This window comes from Neoarius graeffei, chromosome 26, assembly GCF_027579695.1.
Source record: "Neoarius graeffei isolate fNeoGra1 chromosome 26, fNeoGra1.pri, whole genome shotgun sequence".
Classification (NCBI taxonomy): Eukaryota; Metazoa; Chordata; class Actinopteri; order Siluriformes; family Ariidae; genus Neoarius; species Neoarius graeffei.
In genome coordinates, this window is record NC_083594.1 from 54,752,053 (window position 1) to 54,768,739 (window position 16,687).

Sequence of the window (16,687 nt, forward strand, 5' to 3'; positions counted from 1 at the left end):
AAGCAAAAACTGATTGAGGACGTTGTTGTGAAAATGCTGCCATATTCTCATCTCATCTCATTATCTGTAGCCGCTTTATCCTGTTCTACAGGGTCGCAGGCAAGCTGGATCCTATCCCAGCTGACTACGGGCGAAAGGCGGGGTACACCCTGGACAAGTTGCCAGGTCATCACAGGGCTGACATATAGACACAGACAACCATTCACACTCACATTCACACCTACGCTCAATTTAGAGTCACCAGTTAACCTAACCTGCATGTCTTTGGACTGTGGGGGAAACCGGAGCACCCGGAGGAAACCCACGCGGACACGGGGGGAACATGCAAACTCCGCACAGAAAGGCCCTCGCCGGCCACGGGGCTCGAACCCGGACCTTCTTGCTGTGAGGCGACAGCGCTAACCACTACACCACCGTGCCGCCTGCTGCCATATTAGTTCAGTTAAACATGAATAAAGAACATCAAAGAACACACCAAACCGCACGCCAGTTCACCTCCACATCATATCTGCAGCTTCTTTAGGAGACACTGGTCATGACAAAAGAGGAAACAAATCAGTGTATTCAATGGATATAATAATAATAATAATAATAATAATAATAATAATAATAATAAATTGTGCATCTTATGACACTATTTAAATGCATCACTGTTGTTTGAATGCTCTCATGTGGATGATGTGGTGACCCTCATTCATCGATCCTGGAAGTGAGAGTGCACAGTGCAGAAGCTCAGGTCCATCAACTGATTATTTCACACCGTAGATCTGCTGCGAACTGCATCATCCATAAAGAGAAGATGCAGGATATATGTGCGTGTGTGTGTGTGTGTGTGTGTGTGTGTGTGTGTGTTTAATCACATTATACAGCATTGATGTGATATGTGCATCTGGGATTTAGCACCAACCTAGAGATCAAAGGTCCTGCAAGATTTTTCACCGTTTATCTGTTATTCCACTTCCTAGGACTCAATCTCTCTCTCACAAAGATAAATCTGCACTCTAAATGACAATCTGTGTTTGGCCCCCTTGTATACACATTCACAGGATAACACACACACACACACACACACACACACACACACAATAATGTAACAGCAGATATTTCTATAGATTTCTATAGATATTCTGGACACTGATCAGCTCTCAGACCAAGAGACAAAAAAAGGCACAGAGACATCCGACATCACTGAGGGCCTCGAACCTCCATCTCTCTCTCTCACACACACAGAGCCCCCCTCCCCCCAGACCCATCAGTCCGTGTCACTGTGGAACTGAATGAAGCCTTTGGCAGACTGAAGGCGGCACTGAAATCATGGGAAGCTCATCGGTTCACTCCATTTCCGTTTCTGTTCCCCGGCTGCCTTTCAACAACCATCAAATAAAAAGCACCTGATGCGGCTCTCTCTCTCACACACACACACACACACACACACACATAGTACACACAGATGATGTATAATGCTGTAGAATATGAAGATACAGGACACACACACACACACATATAGTACACACAGATGATGTATAATGCTGTAGAATATGAAGATACAGGACACACACACACACAGCACCATCACCGCGCTGATGTAGATGACAGAGGGATAAATCGCACGAGCCTCACAGAACCCAACATCTGGATCATCCAGAGCGGAAGTAGCTGAGCGCGCTGATTTTCTGCAAATATTAATTAATGAATCAGCATCAGCATCAGCATCAGCAGCATCATGGATCGTGTCGAATCGCGCGGACAATGCAGCTGTGACTGAGAACACCACGGAGCGCGTGCAGCATCCGGGACGACCGCTCCGGCACGCGACCAGTCCGAGCCGAGTCCCAATCAATCAATGGGAAAGCGCGCGCATCACGGACAGAGAACATGGGAGGAGAAATCCGACCGTCTCCGGTGATTTTACCTGCTATAATACCGGCGGCTTGGCCTCCATCGGCGCGCGCGCTCCTCCGTCATCAGCGTCGCCTCGCGTTTCCGTTCGCTCCGCTCTCGCGCTGTCATTGGGCCTCGGGGACGCGCGCGCGTGCGTGACTCGAAAAAGAAGATGCTACAGGAGAGAGAGAGAGAGAGAGAGAGAGAGAGGAGTGGGGGCGTTTCTGTTTTAACCGGAACCGCCTCCAACGGGAACGCCCCGCCTTGCATCACAGGAATGCACGCGACACTTGATTACGAAAAAACCCCCACCGGGAGCACACCGCTGATGGAGAGGACTTCCTGTTCCCACCCTGATGTTGATTATTTTCCTCTTCCAGCGCATCCTGAAGTGTTTCATTCTTCTGACACCACAGCCGTTTGCCAACAATTACCGTTCTTAAAGAACAACACCTCGTAGTTTTTATCCGTTTATAGTCACATTTTAATGATGCTGAAGGTCTGTGAAATGAGTCACTTCCTGTTCTCACTTCCGTTACAGGAGCTATAAACAGTCGTTCCCTCACCAGGCTCTCACTCTTCGGTCTGATGGAGTGAATAAGTCGCACACAGTGTGTCGTGTAAAGTGTAAACTCCTGGGTCCTGAAGTTCCTGCTTCACCTCTGACTGTAACAAAGAGCTCACACTGGAGACTCCTTCCAGAAACGTTCATTTCATGAACACCTCCTGACGCAGCCGTCACCAGATCAGCGATGACACGGAGACGCCACGTTTCACACATACAGCTTTCGCACGTACACGTATTACTGTGCAGTCAAATCAGGAGGAAAAGTGTGTTTAAATAGACCAGCTAGTGAGACTAATTAACTACCATGGCAACAGGGTAAGAGCAACAGGAAACGATGACCATATAAGGAAAGGTATAATCATGTTCGCGCTTATCTGTAGATACAGCAGTATAATTTTACAAAAATGATTTTGCAAATCACACACACATTCAGTCACATGAACGTTTCCATCACCGTTGTTGACTTTAAAGGTGTAAATCAGTGATACACACCGTGCTGCTGTTGGTGTGTTTGATGTTTCTTTCTTCAGATGTGAGTTGCTCCTGCTTTCAGGTCCATGACAGTTCTACAGATCTGACAGCCGCTGCCCGAGTCATGTGTCTCTGTGTGTGTGTGTGTGTGGGTTCCTGTATATCAGCCATCATGGCCACACAAATGTGTGTGTGTGATGGAAGGAGAGTCATGCTGAAAGAGGACGATGGTGGTGTGGACATGGAGTGAGGACTCTGTGGAGCGTGACAGACCATCAGACTGTGTGGAGGAGCAGGCGGCTGCATGGAGACGTGCCTCAGAGGTTTGAAAAACACACACACACAAAGAAGCACAAAATGTTATGTGTGTGGAGCTAAAATGTCACGGAGGGAGAATCTTTTCCAAGATCATCTCAACATTTTGGAAATATCATTTAAAACCTTTTGAAATAAATACAGAGTTATGAAGAACAGCACAGAGAGCAGAAATACAGAATGAAAGACAAAAAAGGACCATTTCCATGGAGTGAACCGAAGCTGCTGATTGCTCTCTTGTTGTGATGCCCCTTATGACGTCATCAGCTGGCCGTTCCATCATTAGTGCATTTTAGTTGAAATGAGTTTTACACTTTAACCTGAAACATTGAACAGTGTGGAGTTTATATGACCTTTTCAATACAGTGTTACTCTAGCGTATTGAACCAATGCTAATGCTAATCAGACACTATTCTGTCTATAAGCAAGTCAGGAGGTACATTTTATTTATAAGCAACAATTTAAACAAATGAAGTTGACTAAAGTGCTGTACAATTCAGAGCAAAACCAAACCAAATGACGTGAACTGTTGGATGTGCAAAGTGCAAGAGCGACATGATGGCAAATCTCAAGCATCAAAAGATTAGTGAATCCATGTTTACCTCAGTGAAATGGTTCAATATTTATCCAGTGTAGTTAGCTCTGACACTGTTACATTAGTGTTAACAAATAATTGCGTTTAATGTGGACCATTTTTAAAAGACTGAATATTGTTGTTCGAAACCTCCTAAGCTCCGCCCATGTCTCAGTTCGTGTCTGATATTGTTGTGCACTTCGTTGGCCACAAACTTCAAAATTCTTGCAGTTTGATTCTCTGTATTTTTGTCAGTACACCAGTTTCAGCCAGTGCTTTGCTTTTGGATCACGAATCCAGTCAGGGCCTTGAGCTGACCCGAGATCAGCTTGTATCCCAGCTGCTGAGGTCATTCATGCTTCTGCTTCCTAGTAAAGGGGGGAAAAACAGCTGGAGTTTAATTATCAAAGCTTAGTGTGTTTACTGCAGTGACTGATGAGACGAACCTGGAGCCAAATGGAAGATTCATCATGGCTGCTTTTGACTTGATGGATTTTTGTGGAGTCAAACGGCTCTCTGCAGACATCTAGTGGGTCACTGTGGAACGTTCCGGTGTCTCTGAAGGAGGTGTGGCCTCTGTGCCTGTCAGTCTCAGCAGAGGAAGAGGTGTGGCCTCGAGGATATCCTGTGGTTCGAAGGTGTTGATTAATTCTCCAGAACAGCAGCTCTGACAGTTGTGCAGCGACAACTCACAGGTTTACTGAGCATTAATGCACTCATTGTAATGCACTATCGTTTCCATAGCAACAGCTCATTCACAGGGATGTGTCCAGTCTGCTCATAATAAACTGATTTTAAAAATTGACAGGGTGAAATTTTCTGTTCGGAGATGTTTATTTGACATTTTTATGGAAGGAGTCTCCAGTGTCAGAGCTTTGGAGCAGTCAGAGCTGAAGCTGTAACTTTCCCATAGTTGGTTTTTAACACAGTGTCGCCTGAGGGGTCGAAGGTCACAGACGTTCAGCGTTGGTTTTCAGCCTTGCCCTTTACGTGTAGAGATTTCTCTGGATTCTCTGAATCTTTTGATGATATTATGGATCATCAATGGTGAAATCCTTAAATTCCTTTGAGTTGTTCTTAAACTGTTGGACTGTTTGCCCATGCAGTTTTTCACAAAGTGCTGAACCTCACCCCATCCTTACTTGTGAACGGCTGAGGCTTTCCAATTACCAGTGAGCCTGTTTACCTGTAGAATGTTCCAAATAGGTGGTTCCTTTTTTTTTTTAGCTTCCACACCTTTCCCAGTCTTTCGTTGCTCCTGTCACGACTTTTGTGAAATGTGTTATAGATATCAAATTCAGAATAAGGGTATATTTACAAAAAAACAAAAGATTATCAGTTTGAACATTAAATACCTTGTCTTTGTATCGGATTCAACTGAATATTGATCGAAAAGGATTTGCAAATCATCGCATTCAGCTTTTATTTACGGTTTACACAGCATCCCAATACTTTTGGAATCTGGGTTGTCAGTAAGAACAGGAATTAAACTGTTTCGCAAATGTTCCACAGCGTAACTATGAACAGACCAAATGTATGACATTGTTCTTTCATGAACTAAAAGGTCAATAATTGGCAAGTTACTCTGGTATAAGAGGAATAAACCACTTCAGCTTGAGGGTGGTGACAGTAATCCCACACTTCATCACACCATATGGATTATTTTCCTTTAAGTAATTAGTTATTGAAATAATACTGTCTGGCTTTTTTTTTTGTGGTCTATCAGATATATTCCATTCAGATAGCATGATACTGAATGAGTCAGATATGAATAGCTAAATGGAATATATCTGATAGACCATGAAACAAAGCCAGCCAAGCTTATTATTATTATTATACACTCTCTCTTCCAGTTTTTCGATGTCCGTTGGTATGTTTTTCTCTTGTAACCAGAAGGGAACCGTCAAGGCCTTCTAGTCCTTCAGAGACAGCTCAAACATATCAGCATTTCAAATGTTATATTTAATTTATTTCATTCTTTCATAATTTCATGATAATTATTCTCCTCTGATTCTAATTTGGCATCATTTTCTATCAAATGTGCTTCAGAAATGAAAGGCTTACTGTCCAGAAAACATTAAAATCGAGTTCTCCAATGAGATTGTGTTGTTTGTTGTCTCTCGGCTGAGAAGAGTTTAGAGCTGCTCACTCATTGGTTAGGACTTCACTGCCGGGACAGAAGGCCATGGCAGTGTATGTTTATGTAGGAAGTGACAGATGAATTCATTAACCAATCAGATTTTGATTTATAGTGGGAAGGACCAAAAATTTATCGCCCTTGTCCTTCTCAAAGGCCAACGCGAGCTTAACCGCGAGTTGGCATCGTCAGCACAGCAGTGAAGTCACCTTCCAGCCGGTGTAGCGTTCATCAGTAGTGTTAGCGAATGCTAATACAGCGCTTGAGCCAGTGCTATCTATCGAGAGCAAGTAGCACAGGCTAACGACCGAGAAACTAAGATTTCTGTCTCCAGACTCTTCTTCCACGCTGCACGCTCGCTACAGTATTTTTCACTCAGACTTAAGGATTCATTTCCCTGTGGAATTTACTGAGTTATTTTTAAAATCAACATCGACAGCGACACACAATGGAGCGACCTGGCAGCCTGACACTCATCCCTTACAAAATCCTTTACCCTGTCGCTTTTTTGGTGTCTGGCTAAGTTTTGGCTGAGCTCAAGTCCCAGCTCTAACAGTAACGGTTCAGCACTGCGAACATATATAATGCAGGTCTGGTAGCCTTTTGGGTGTTCAACACATCTTTAGTTTCAGTTTTCAGTTTATTTATGCAGCGCTTAATTACAGCATAACTAATCCAAGCACTGGATTAGCCTCACCTTTCTCTTTCCCGGCGGACAAAGAAATGATTGCGCGCATGTGCAGAAAACTTTTTCATTGAATATTCGCATCAGCTCCGACGTGTGACGTCATGTTGTCTTGACAACCATGCAATATCATAAACCATATCCAACGCTCATTCTCCACTGGGTAGAGTGACGTAATGCACGTAGGATCAGCGATATGCTAACAATATTGCATGCTATCAAACAAAATGAATGAAACCTGCTAGAAGGGAATAGAACATGTTTTTATTCCATCAAAAAAGTGTCCTGGATGTATAATAATTTCCAATGAAAGCACATGCCTGAGTGTTTGATTCCTTAAAAAAAGTCCAAGGTAAAAACACTTTATTTTTTGCTCATGTTGCTCTTTATTCTGTTCCAGTTTGGAAACGAATTGCAGGTCCATTATTTTTCAGAATCACATTACATGACATGATGCACCAGTGTGTACTCTATCTCTGAACAGGAATACATTGAAAAGAACACAAAGTTTCACAATGGGTACTGGACTCACACTCGGTCCATCGCACTGACGACGCTGAGTGAAACTGGTTGCATGTTCTTCTTCTTCTTTATGTTTATTTTATTACTTTTTTCCATCCAATTTGTTGGAGTTGTGTGCTGTGGAAATAGTCACATGCCCACTTTAATATCTTCCAGTACACTGAGTAACAATGGAAGTCAAGACAACTTTTTGCCACTTTTGATATTTTTCTTCTTTTTTTTTTACACAATATGGAGATTCTACACAGAGCAGATTTTTTTCACTGTTTCAATATCAACAGTCATTGAGAGCCAGCCACAGATACGATGCTTAATTTTGTCATAATAATAACAATAATAATCATAATAATCAGAACAATCATCATCATCATCATCATCATCGTTTTTATACACAAAAAGCACAAAAGGTTGGCAGCGAGGCCGGCGTGAGGATGCACAAGACGGCCGTCCTGAACACTCATGATATTTAAACGCTGTACAAAATCAAAAACTGTATTTACAGTGTGTGTGTGTGTGTGTGTCATGCATGTCTATCTCTCTCCATGTTCACTTTTCTGTGACAAAGCGCTCTGGCTCATGCACTGCTTATTAAGTGTCTCCATGGTAACAATGATGATGGAAGAAAACATTTCTATCAACCTGACAACAAATATTCAGAAGTTTTTCAAAGCTCCATCCCAAACTCATCCCTGTTACCCTGCGAAGTGCACTTTACAATCTTGTGTCAAACACAAAGTTTTGTCAAGCGTATGTATCTCAAATTCCTCTCTTTTTCCCTAAGTAGTGCACACTATCCACCTGAAAAAGCACTAGTGCATTTCATGAGGAGGAGATGAGAAGCATTTAGGATTGAGCCTGTGTAGTGCACTACATAATAAGTAGGGAGGATTTTGGGACGGAGCCTGTGTACATCGTCGATGACAGTAGAGAGTATAAAAGGGACAGTTTGATTGTGGATATGTCGTACAGGCTCAATCCTAAATGTAGTGCAATGTAATCAGTCTAGTGTCCATTCTGAAGCTTTTTGGGATTTAGGTAGTCTATCCATGAGGAGACAAGATTGAGGCTCAAGCCCAAATAAATCTCCTTGTTCCCTACATAGTGCACTTGAGCACTTAGAATCTACAAACAACTCACTATCTCGTGATAAATAGGGATTTTACTGGATGACTGACCTGAAGATCTGACACAAGGGCTCAATCCCAAATGCCTCCCTCCTTCACAAGTAGTGCACTCGGGGGTTTAATCAATATTTGGTATTGCAATGACAATATTGGGAACACTGCCTTAATCCTGAACACCTCCTCTCTTTGTTGTGCACAACATCTGAGGTCTCAACAAACAGGTTCACTCCGTAATGCCTCCAAACTCCCTATATAGTGCACTACAGCTTGGACATCCTGGATATCTGTACAATCAACAGTTAACCCACAAACTCGGCACTGATTGGCTAATGGAAGAAGGCGGAGTTGTGTTTGTGTCTGATGTTCGGAGACGTCATAATGAGTGTGTGAGTGGAGCGGTTCGCCAGATCACAGCGAGACGCACAGACGGGAGGAGTTTACTACACACGAGCAGGCAGAACGCAGAACCATGCTTCAAGCAACAAGATGGTGGACGTCCAAGACAGACTAACCCTTTGGCAACAGAGTCCCCGAAAAAAACGAGGGGCGATAATTAACATGCGACCAAATTAAAAAATATACATATATATAGAACATTCAAAAATTTCAATAATAATCTCAGTACATACAAGAAGATAAATACAAACGAGTTCATAACCGTCTTCGCAGGTGACGTGACATCGGCGTGGAGATGCGGCGATGACGATGGATCATTGCATAGAGAATCTGAAATGGAAACTCAAGGCGGCGAGTTCGGGTTTCTATTAGACATAGTGTATCTGTGTGTGTGTGTGTGTGTGTGTGTGTGTGTGTGTGTTTGATGAGAAAAAACAAGTGTCGTGATTTCATGATCAGGGACTGATGTTGAGATCATTGTGCTCTATAACAATGTGCATGCTATTGCTCTGAGGAAATCAACCTCCAAACAATTAAAAACAAGAATAAATTAATCATTAATAATTAAGGAAACACGCCAAATAAAACAATGTAGTATAAATAAACAAATTACAAACACATATAAATAAAAATCCACAAATACGCCAGTGATTAACAATATCACTCCGTAAAGACGCGTCTCTGTACAGTAGAATACAACTGTGCAAAAAATCAAAGGATGATTCGTAAAAAAAAAAAATGAGGTATGTGAAAAAAATGAATAAGGCTTTTAATCGCAAAGTAAATGAGGCCAACAAAATATGAAATGAGAAATTAATTAAAATATAATAACAATAATTATAATATGAGGGTGTTAATAAATTATGAAGAGTTCTGGGGTTCTGTGTGCGATCGATTAGCAATGGCGAGATCATGGCTAACAGAGCGAGGGGAACACTGTGATGTCAGAGCTGAACTCTGAACTCGTCACGCTGCTGTCACCTCCTCTTCCTCCTCCTCAGAGATCATGAGAAGATGTGTGTGTTTATGGGTTTATATACAGTATAAGACATCTATTTCCATGCGTGCAGTCGCATGTACAACACTTTACACAATTGCATTCGAGTGCACATAACAAACAGATTATGCAAAGAAAGAGAACATAAAGGGAAAAAGAACAAAAAAACATTCAAAGAGATGGTCAATCATCGCCTTATTGGAAATTTCTGCTCGGTGGGAGAACCATCAGTCTCAGAAAGTCTCAGATTCAGGACTGGGACTGGAAAAAGCTTCAAGAACTGCTTCTGTCATTACTAATGTGTGTGTGTGTGTGTGTGTGTGTGTGTGTGTGTGTGAGAGAGAGAGAGAGAGAAAGAGAGAGAGGGTAGGACACCTGAGCACAGGTTTACAGAGTGATCATGATTAGGTAAAAGTGAATATTCTGGAGACTTCTTCATCATCCTTGTGCAGTGAAGCAGAGCGTCTCAGGCCAAGCTGTCAGACAGGACGCTCAGACAGGATGCTCTCCAGATCCTCATCACTTTTTCCAGGCCAGATCATCCACCTGAAGGTAAAACAGGAACAGAACATCATCAGGTGTCACATCAACCTTCCCTCTGCTGGCACAGAGGTTCCGAGACATTTTGCAGACAGGGATCCCTTCAAGTCTATAATAATAATAATAATAATAATTCCACGGTCTCATCTGATACATGATCTAAATATTTAGATATCGTGGTCATGATGTAAACATGTACAATAATATTGCATCTGTTTTTTAAAGCCAGAGAACTTTTTTTTATTCATCAGCTTTTATTTAAAAAATGACAATCAAGTTGACATTATTTATTGGTCTACATCATTTATGGTAGAAATGTTTTAAACACAGTGATTTATTACACACCCCTGTTGTGTTCTTCACTTTGTTGCTAGCCAGTAAAATACCAAATTTCATCTTTTCCTCATGCAAAATGTGTGTTAATTGTCCTGCAGCCCTTTATCTAGGCCAGTTCCTCTTTCTAGTTGAAGATTTTCTGTTTCTCAAGGCAGCACTGCTGCTGTCGCTGAGCCACGTGTGAGTGTCGAGGCTCTACAGAGAATAAGGAGTAAATCACCACACTAATCAAATATCTGGTCCATGTTGACTGACGGATAAGGTAGAAGAGGTGCCAATAATTTGTGCAAAGCAGCTGGCCACAGTTATACAGGCACACAGTAATTGTGCACCTACAGAATAACCTGTATGACAGGAGGAGACATGTTTCATTTGTGAACGAGTCAGTCTTTTTCAGTGAATCACGAAGGTGAACGAATCACTGAGTCATTTCTTTCAGAACAATTCAGCGTCACTGAATCACTGAAGAGAATCAATCTGAGGTTTGTCAGGCCTTGATGATCATTATAAAACGTGCATTACCCTTCTCGGACACTAGAGGGCAGGAGGGTAGAATCTATCACCAATCAGCACAGATGCCCGGACACACCAGGGAGACGCTGATGTATTCGACACCAGTGTATCAGAAATAGCTCACCTACATTTGTAGAATATTAAGAAGCAGTTAGCTCAGAGAAATAAACATCTCCTTTAGTGAATTACAACAATTTATCCACAATCATAAGCAAACTCGGCGGCACGGTGGTGTAGTGGTTAGCGCTGTCGCCTCACAGCAAGAAGGTCTGGGTTCGAGCCCCGTGGCCGGCGAGGGCCTTTCTGTGTGGAGTTTGCATGTTCTCCCCGTGTCCGCGTGGGTTTCCTCCGGGTGCTCCGGTTTCCCCCACAGTCCAAAGACATGCAGGTTAGGTTAACTGGTGACTCTAAATTGAGCGTAGGTGTGAATGTGAGTGTGAATGGTTGTCTGTGTCTATGTGTCAGCCCTGTGATGACCTGGCGACTTGTCCAGGGTGAACCCCACCTTTCGCCCGTAGTCAGCTGGGATAGGCTCCAGCTTGCCTGCGACCCTGTAGAAGGATAAAGTGGCTAGAGATGATGAGATGAGGTGAGATGAGATGAGATGAGATAAGCAAACTCACAGCATCAGAGTCTCTCCAGGGTGGAAACAAGAAGACATTCGCAGTGTGACAGAGCGTGAGATTAAAACTCTGCCTCAAACCGTTCGACAGCATCGAATCACAACCTCAATTACGATCTCTGTGCCTTAACCACGCCTCCAGCACAGGCAGAGCATAGCCGGGATTGGCCGGTAATCCATGGGCCGATCAAAAATCGCATAAAGACATGTAAAGACTTTAACTGGAGTTAAAACACTTCACAGAATTATTTTTATTGAGCTCCATGAAGACGTGGTGTGTGAAGGTTGGCGTGAAGAACTCGAGTCCTGCACAGAGCCCTGACTGAACTCAACCCCACTGAGCACCTTTGGGATGAACTGGAACTGGATCCTCATCATCATCCCAACATCAGAGCCTGACCTCACTCATAGTCTTGGAGCTGAATGAACACAAATCCCCACAGCCACGCCCCAAAATCTAGTGGAAAGCCTTCACAGACCTCAGAGTGGAGCTCATGATAACAGCAAAGACGGAATAAATCTAGAATTGAATGTTCAACAAGGACATACAGTGGTGCTTGAAAGTTTGTGAACCCTTTAGAATTTTTTATATTTCTGCATAAATGTGACCTAAAACATCATCAGATTTTCACACAAGTCCAAAAAGTAGATAAAGAGAACCCAGTTAAACAAATGAGACAAAAATATTATACTTGGTCATTTATTTATTGAGGAAAATTATCCAATATTACATATCTGTGAGTGGCAAAAGTATGTGAACCTCTAGAATTAGCAGTTAATTTGAAGGTGAAATTAGAGTCAGGTGTTTTCAATCAATGGGATGACAATCAGGTGTGAGTGGGCACCCTGTTTTATTTAAAGAACAGGGATCTATCAAAGTCTGATCCTCACAACACGTTTGTGGAAGTGTATCATGGCACGAACAAAGGAGATTTCTGAGGACCTCAGAAAAAGCGTTGTTGATGCTCACCAGGCTGGAAAAGGTTACAAAACCATCTCTAAAGAGTTTGGACTCCACCAATCCACAGTCAGACAGATTGTGTACAAATGAAGGAAATTCATGACCATTGTTACCCTCGCCAGGAGTGGTCGACCAACAAAGATCACTCCAAGAGCAAGGCATGTAATAGTTGGAGAGGTCACAAAGGACCCCAGGGCAACTTCTAAGCAACTGAAGGCCTTGCTCACATTGGCTAATGTTAATGTTCATGAGTCCACCATCAGGAGAACACTGAACAACAATGGTGTGCATGGCAGGGTTGCAAGGAGAAAGCCACTGCTCTCCAAAAAGAACATTGCTGCTCGTCTGCAGTTTGCTAAAGATCACATGGACAAGTCAGAAGGCTATTGGAAAAATGTTTTGTGGATGGAGGAGACCAAAATAGAACTTTTTGGTTTAAATGAGAAGTGTTATGTTTGGAGAAAGGAAAACACTGCATTCCAGCATAAGAACCTTATCCCATCTATGAAACGTGGTGGTAGTATCATGGTTTGGGCCTGTTTTGCTGCATCTGGGCCAGGACAGCTTGCCATCATTAATGGAACAATGAATTCTGAATTATACCAGCGAATTCTAAAGGAAAATGTCAGGACATCTGTCCATGAACTGAATCTCAAGAGAAGGTGGGTCATGCAGCAAGACAACAACCCTAAGCACACAAGTCGTTCTACCAAAGAATGGCTAAAGAAGAATAAAGTGAATGTTTTGGAATGGCCAAGTCAAAGTCCTGACCTTAATCCAATGGAAATGTTGTGGAAGGACCTGAAGCGAGCAGTTCATGTGAGGAAACCCACCAACATCCCAGAGTTGAAGCTGTTCTGTACGGAGGAACGGGCTAAAATTCCTCCAAGCCGGTGTGCAGGACTGATCAACAGTTACCGCAAACGTTTAGTTGCAGTTATTGCTGCACAAGGGGGTCACACCAGATACTGAAATCAAAGGTTCACATACTTTTGTCACTCACAGATATGTAATATTGGATCATTTTCCTCAATAAATAAATAAGTATAATATTTTTGTTTCATTTGTTTAACTGGGTTCTCTTTATCTACTTTTAGGACTTGTGTGAAAATCTGATGATATGTTCGGTCATATTTTTGCAGAAATATAGACAATTCTAAAGGGTTCACAAACTTTCAAGCACCACTGTATGATTGTGATTGTTAGGCGTCAACATACTTTTGGCCATATGGTGTATTTAGCCAAGTAAAGCACTGTTTGTATAAATAAACAATAATTTATGAAAAATTTTCTTCTTTATGAGAAATCATCTTTTTAAATACCATATTCACCTCATCGCTCATCTCATATTTAGAGTCCAAGTACTGCAACATTTTGGTGTCACAAAAAATCAACACTGAAGCTTTCCTCTTTCCAGAGGCTCAAACTGAATAATGGAGCATGAAATCACAACTCACCGGTTCTCAGGTGTCCTCCATGCACAGATTAATGGGTAAGATGGCAGAAACAGTTTCTGATTTTTTTCCAGTAACAAGCCTCTGCTCAGCCACAATGAACCCTAAAGAGCAACAACACAGCACACAATATTTCCTTTGCTCATTTTGCTTCTGGAGCTGTGCACTGGAAGCTTAGAGCCTTCGGTTTAGTATTTTGCAAAAAGATATAAATGTGTAAATCAGGGCCATGCAAAGACCTTTGGAGGGGCAGGGGCTCAACATTCAAAAAAGGGCACTTGGAACAAATTTTTCACACAAGTTAACTTTATTCAAAACTAAATTTCAACTGCACATTCTGTGTGTGTGTGTGTGTGTGTGTGTGTGTGTGTGTGTGTGTGTGTGTGTGTGTGTGAGATCCATCTAAATGCTGCAGTATTCTTCAAAGCAGCAGTCTTCGGTTTGCCATGTTCTTGAAAATGTCTATGACAACACTGTATTCAATATGGATATCTTTCTCAATTGCCAGCAGAAGAAGGTCTGACAGCCTTTCTTCATGACAAAGGCTGCAGACTTTTGTCTTCACTAGCTTTAACTTTGAAAAGGAATGCTCTACCGTTGCAGTTGACACAGGTAGTGTTCCATATATTTTCAGCAGCCCATCTTTATCCTCTCTTTCCTTGGCATCTTTGCATAATGCAGGCTTTCACTTATTTAGAAAACGTTTCCCTATGTTTTAACTCAACTAACCTAAGCTACTATAACATAATAGTCTTGATAGAATATGTTCTGGATGTCGTCATTCAGCCTTAAGTTTTCAAAGCTGCTAGAATATGTTATTAACGCCGTCGTTCAAACTGAAGTTTCCGAATCTGCCACGTTAATGAAATGGATGGAGCAAACGGTTTAAATATAGCCTAGGCGGCTTCATTAAATGATAAACAACCCTACACATTTACTGTTGTGTTCTAAGCTGCACAATATTGCATGTTCAGATAAGAAATGAAAGGAGACTTTCAGTGTGACCCACCATGCCGTTCCTCGCACCGTCTCCCACTGTCAACCGCCTGCAGGCGCTTTCTGCACGGAGGCGCACTGAATGCATGACGTCACGGATTGATGCCCGCATTTACATAGAAAAACGTTATTTTATAAATCTATAATTTCATATATTATTGTCAAATTGTAGAGAATATTGATGTTGGAGCTAACTTATCTTTTACAAATATTAAAAAAAAAAAAAAAAAACAGTCCCTATGAAAAGGGCACTTTGGACAGCAAACAGAAAAGGGGCAGGGGCTAGAGCACCTGTAGCACCGGTTCATTGCACATGGGTGGTGTAAATTATCCCACAATGGCGTCTCTTCAGTTGCATCTTTGGAGGTGTTCAGTGATATGGTTTCTGACCTTGTATTACTTACTGTTATCTGTCAACCAATTAAGAGCTGTGGGCTAAAGTCTGAAGGCAGAGATGTATATTAGAAGTGACCGAGATGAGATTCAAGTTCACGTTTGAGTTCATCTTTAATTTTTTTCGATACAAAGCCAAATGATGTCTTTTATGGCGACTGTGTGATGACTGGTAGCTCTGGTATGCTTCCCAAACATTTGGGATGATTAACTATATTTAGGATAAAGTAAGCCTGAAGTAGCTTTCAGGGTTTTTTTCACTGAAATGTATATTTAAGTAAACACACATTCAAGACACAAATATATAAACTGTTGTGACAAAACACTCACCCTCCATTTAGCAGCTCACCAAAACGACGTAAACTTCTTGCCGAAAGCAGACACGGCTGTCAAACACAACAGAAATAAAGCCGAGAAATTAAAGAGACCAAGATTTAAAGGAATAGATTAAGTAATGGATTTTCTCAATTCACAGTAAACAGTCCACCACAGACATATTATCATCCTGTGTATCTGTCACTGTCTCTTGTGTCCCTACCGTTCTGCATGCATAGACTAATTTCTTGTTATCATACCGTCTCCTAGTTTTCCTGCTTGTTCAGCGGCGCCACCCGGCAGAATTTTGCTGAAAACGTTTTCAGTCTCCGTGGGTTGCTGTGTTGGCTGGGCCGCGCTGCCTATCCCACCTGGCCGGGGAGCTGCTTTCGACCCTGTCAGGGGTAACAAAACGCAGCAACTTTTAGAAATATGGAATGTTAAAATGTTTCTTTTAATCACATGCCTCTGCAGCAACTTTTCCCCTCATATAAAACATAGCTTCATGTTGTGAGAATGCTGTTTCTCAAAAACTTATAAATTTGGACTCACCAATGCCTGTGGCTGGGGTCGTAGGGGCTTTAGCAGGCTGGAGTGCAGCTTTAGATCCAATAGCAACTGCGGGAGTTGGTACAGCAGGAGTAGTGTCAGGTTTGATCTGTCCTCCCTGTTCAAAAGACAATTAAGATAATGAAGAAAATGTACTGCGATAAGTTAACTCTATGTTTGTCTCTTGATTCTTCTTCTATGGTATATTGCTCACAAGACAGATCAATGAAACAGTAGTTGTATGATTCATGTTATCTGCCTCAGGTGTGGGAAATCCATTTTTGGTCAAAGATTCTGGGCCTCTTACATTAATCTGGGATGAGATTTCATTGCGTTTC

General features: G+C 42.1%; 1 protein-coding gene across 1 annotated transcript in view; it reads right to left on the reverse strand.

The window, feature by feature from the left end:
- Window positions 1-10,197: 10,197 nt before the first annotated feature.
- Window positions 10,198-16,687, reverse strand: part of bsnb (bassoon (presynaptic cytomatrix protein) b) — a 92,685-nt gene continuing 86,195 nt past the window's right edge. The window contains exons 8-12 of the mRNA XM_060910704.1: window positions 16,353-16,467; window positions 16,061-16,195; window positions 15,816-15,871; window positions 14,100-14,200; window positions 10,198-10,216 (exon numbers count right to left, since the gene is read on the reverse strand). Of these exons, the coding sequence (XP_060766687.1) occupies window positions 15,831-15,871; window positions 16,061-16,195; window positions 16,353-16,467 (291 nt within the window). The 3' untranslated portion in view covers window positions 10,198-10,216; window positions 14,100-14,200; window positions 15,816-15,830. The remainder of the gene's footprint in view (window positions 10,217-14,099; window positions 14,201-15,815; window positions 15,872-16,060; window positions 16,196-16,352; window positions 16,468-16,687) is intronic.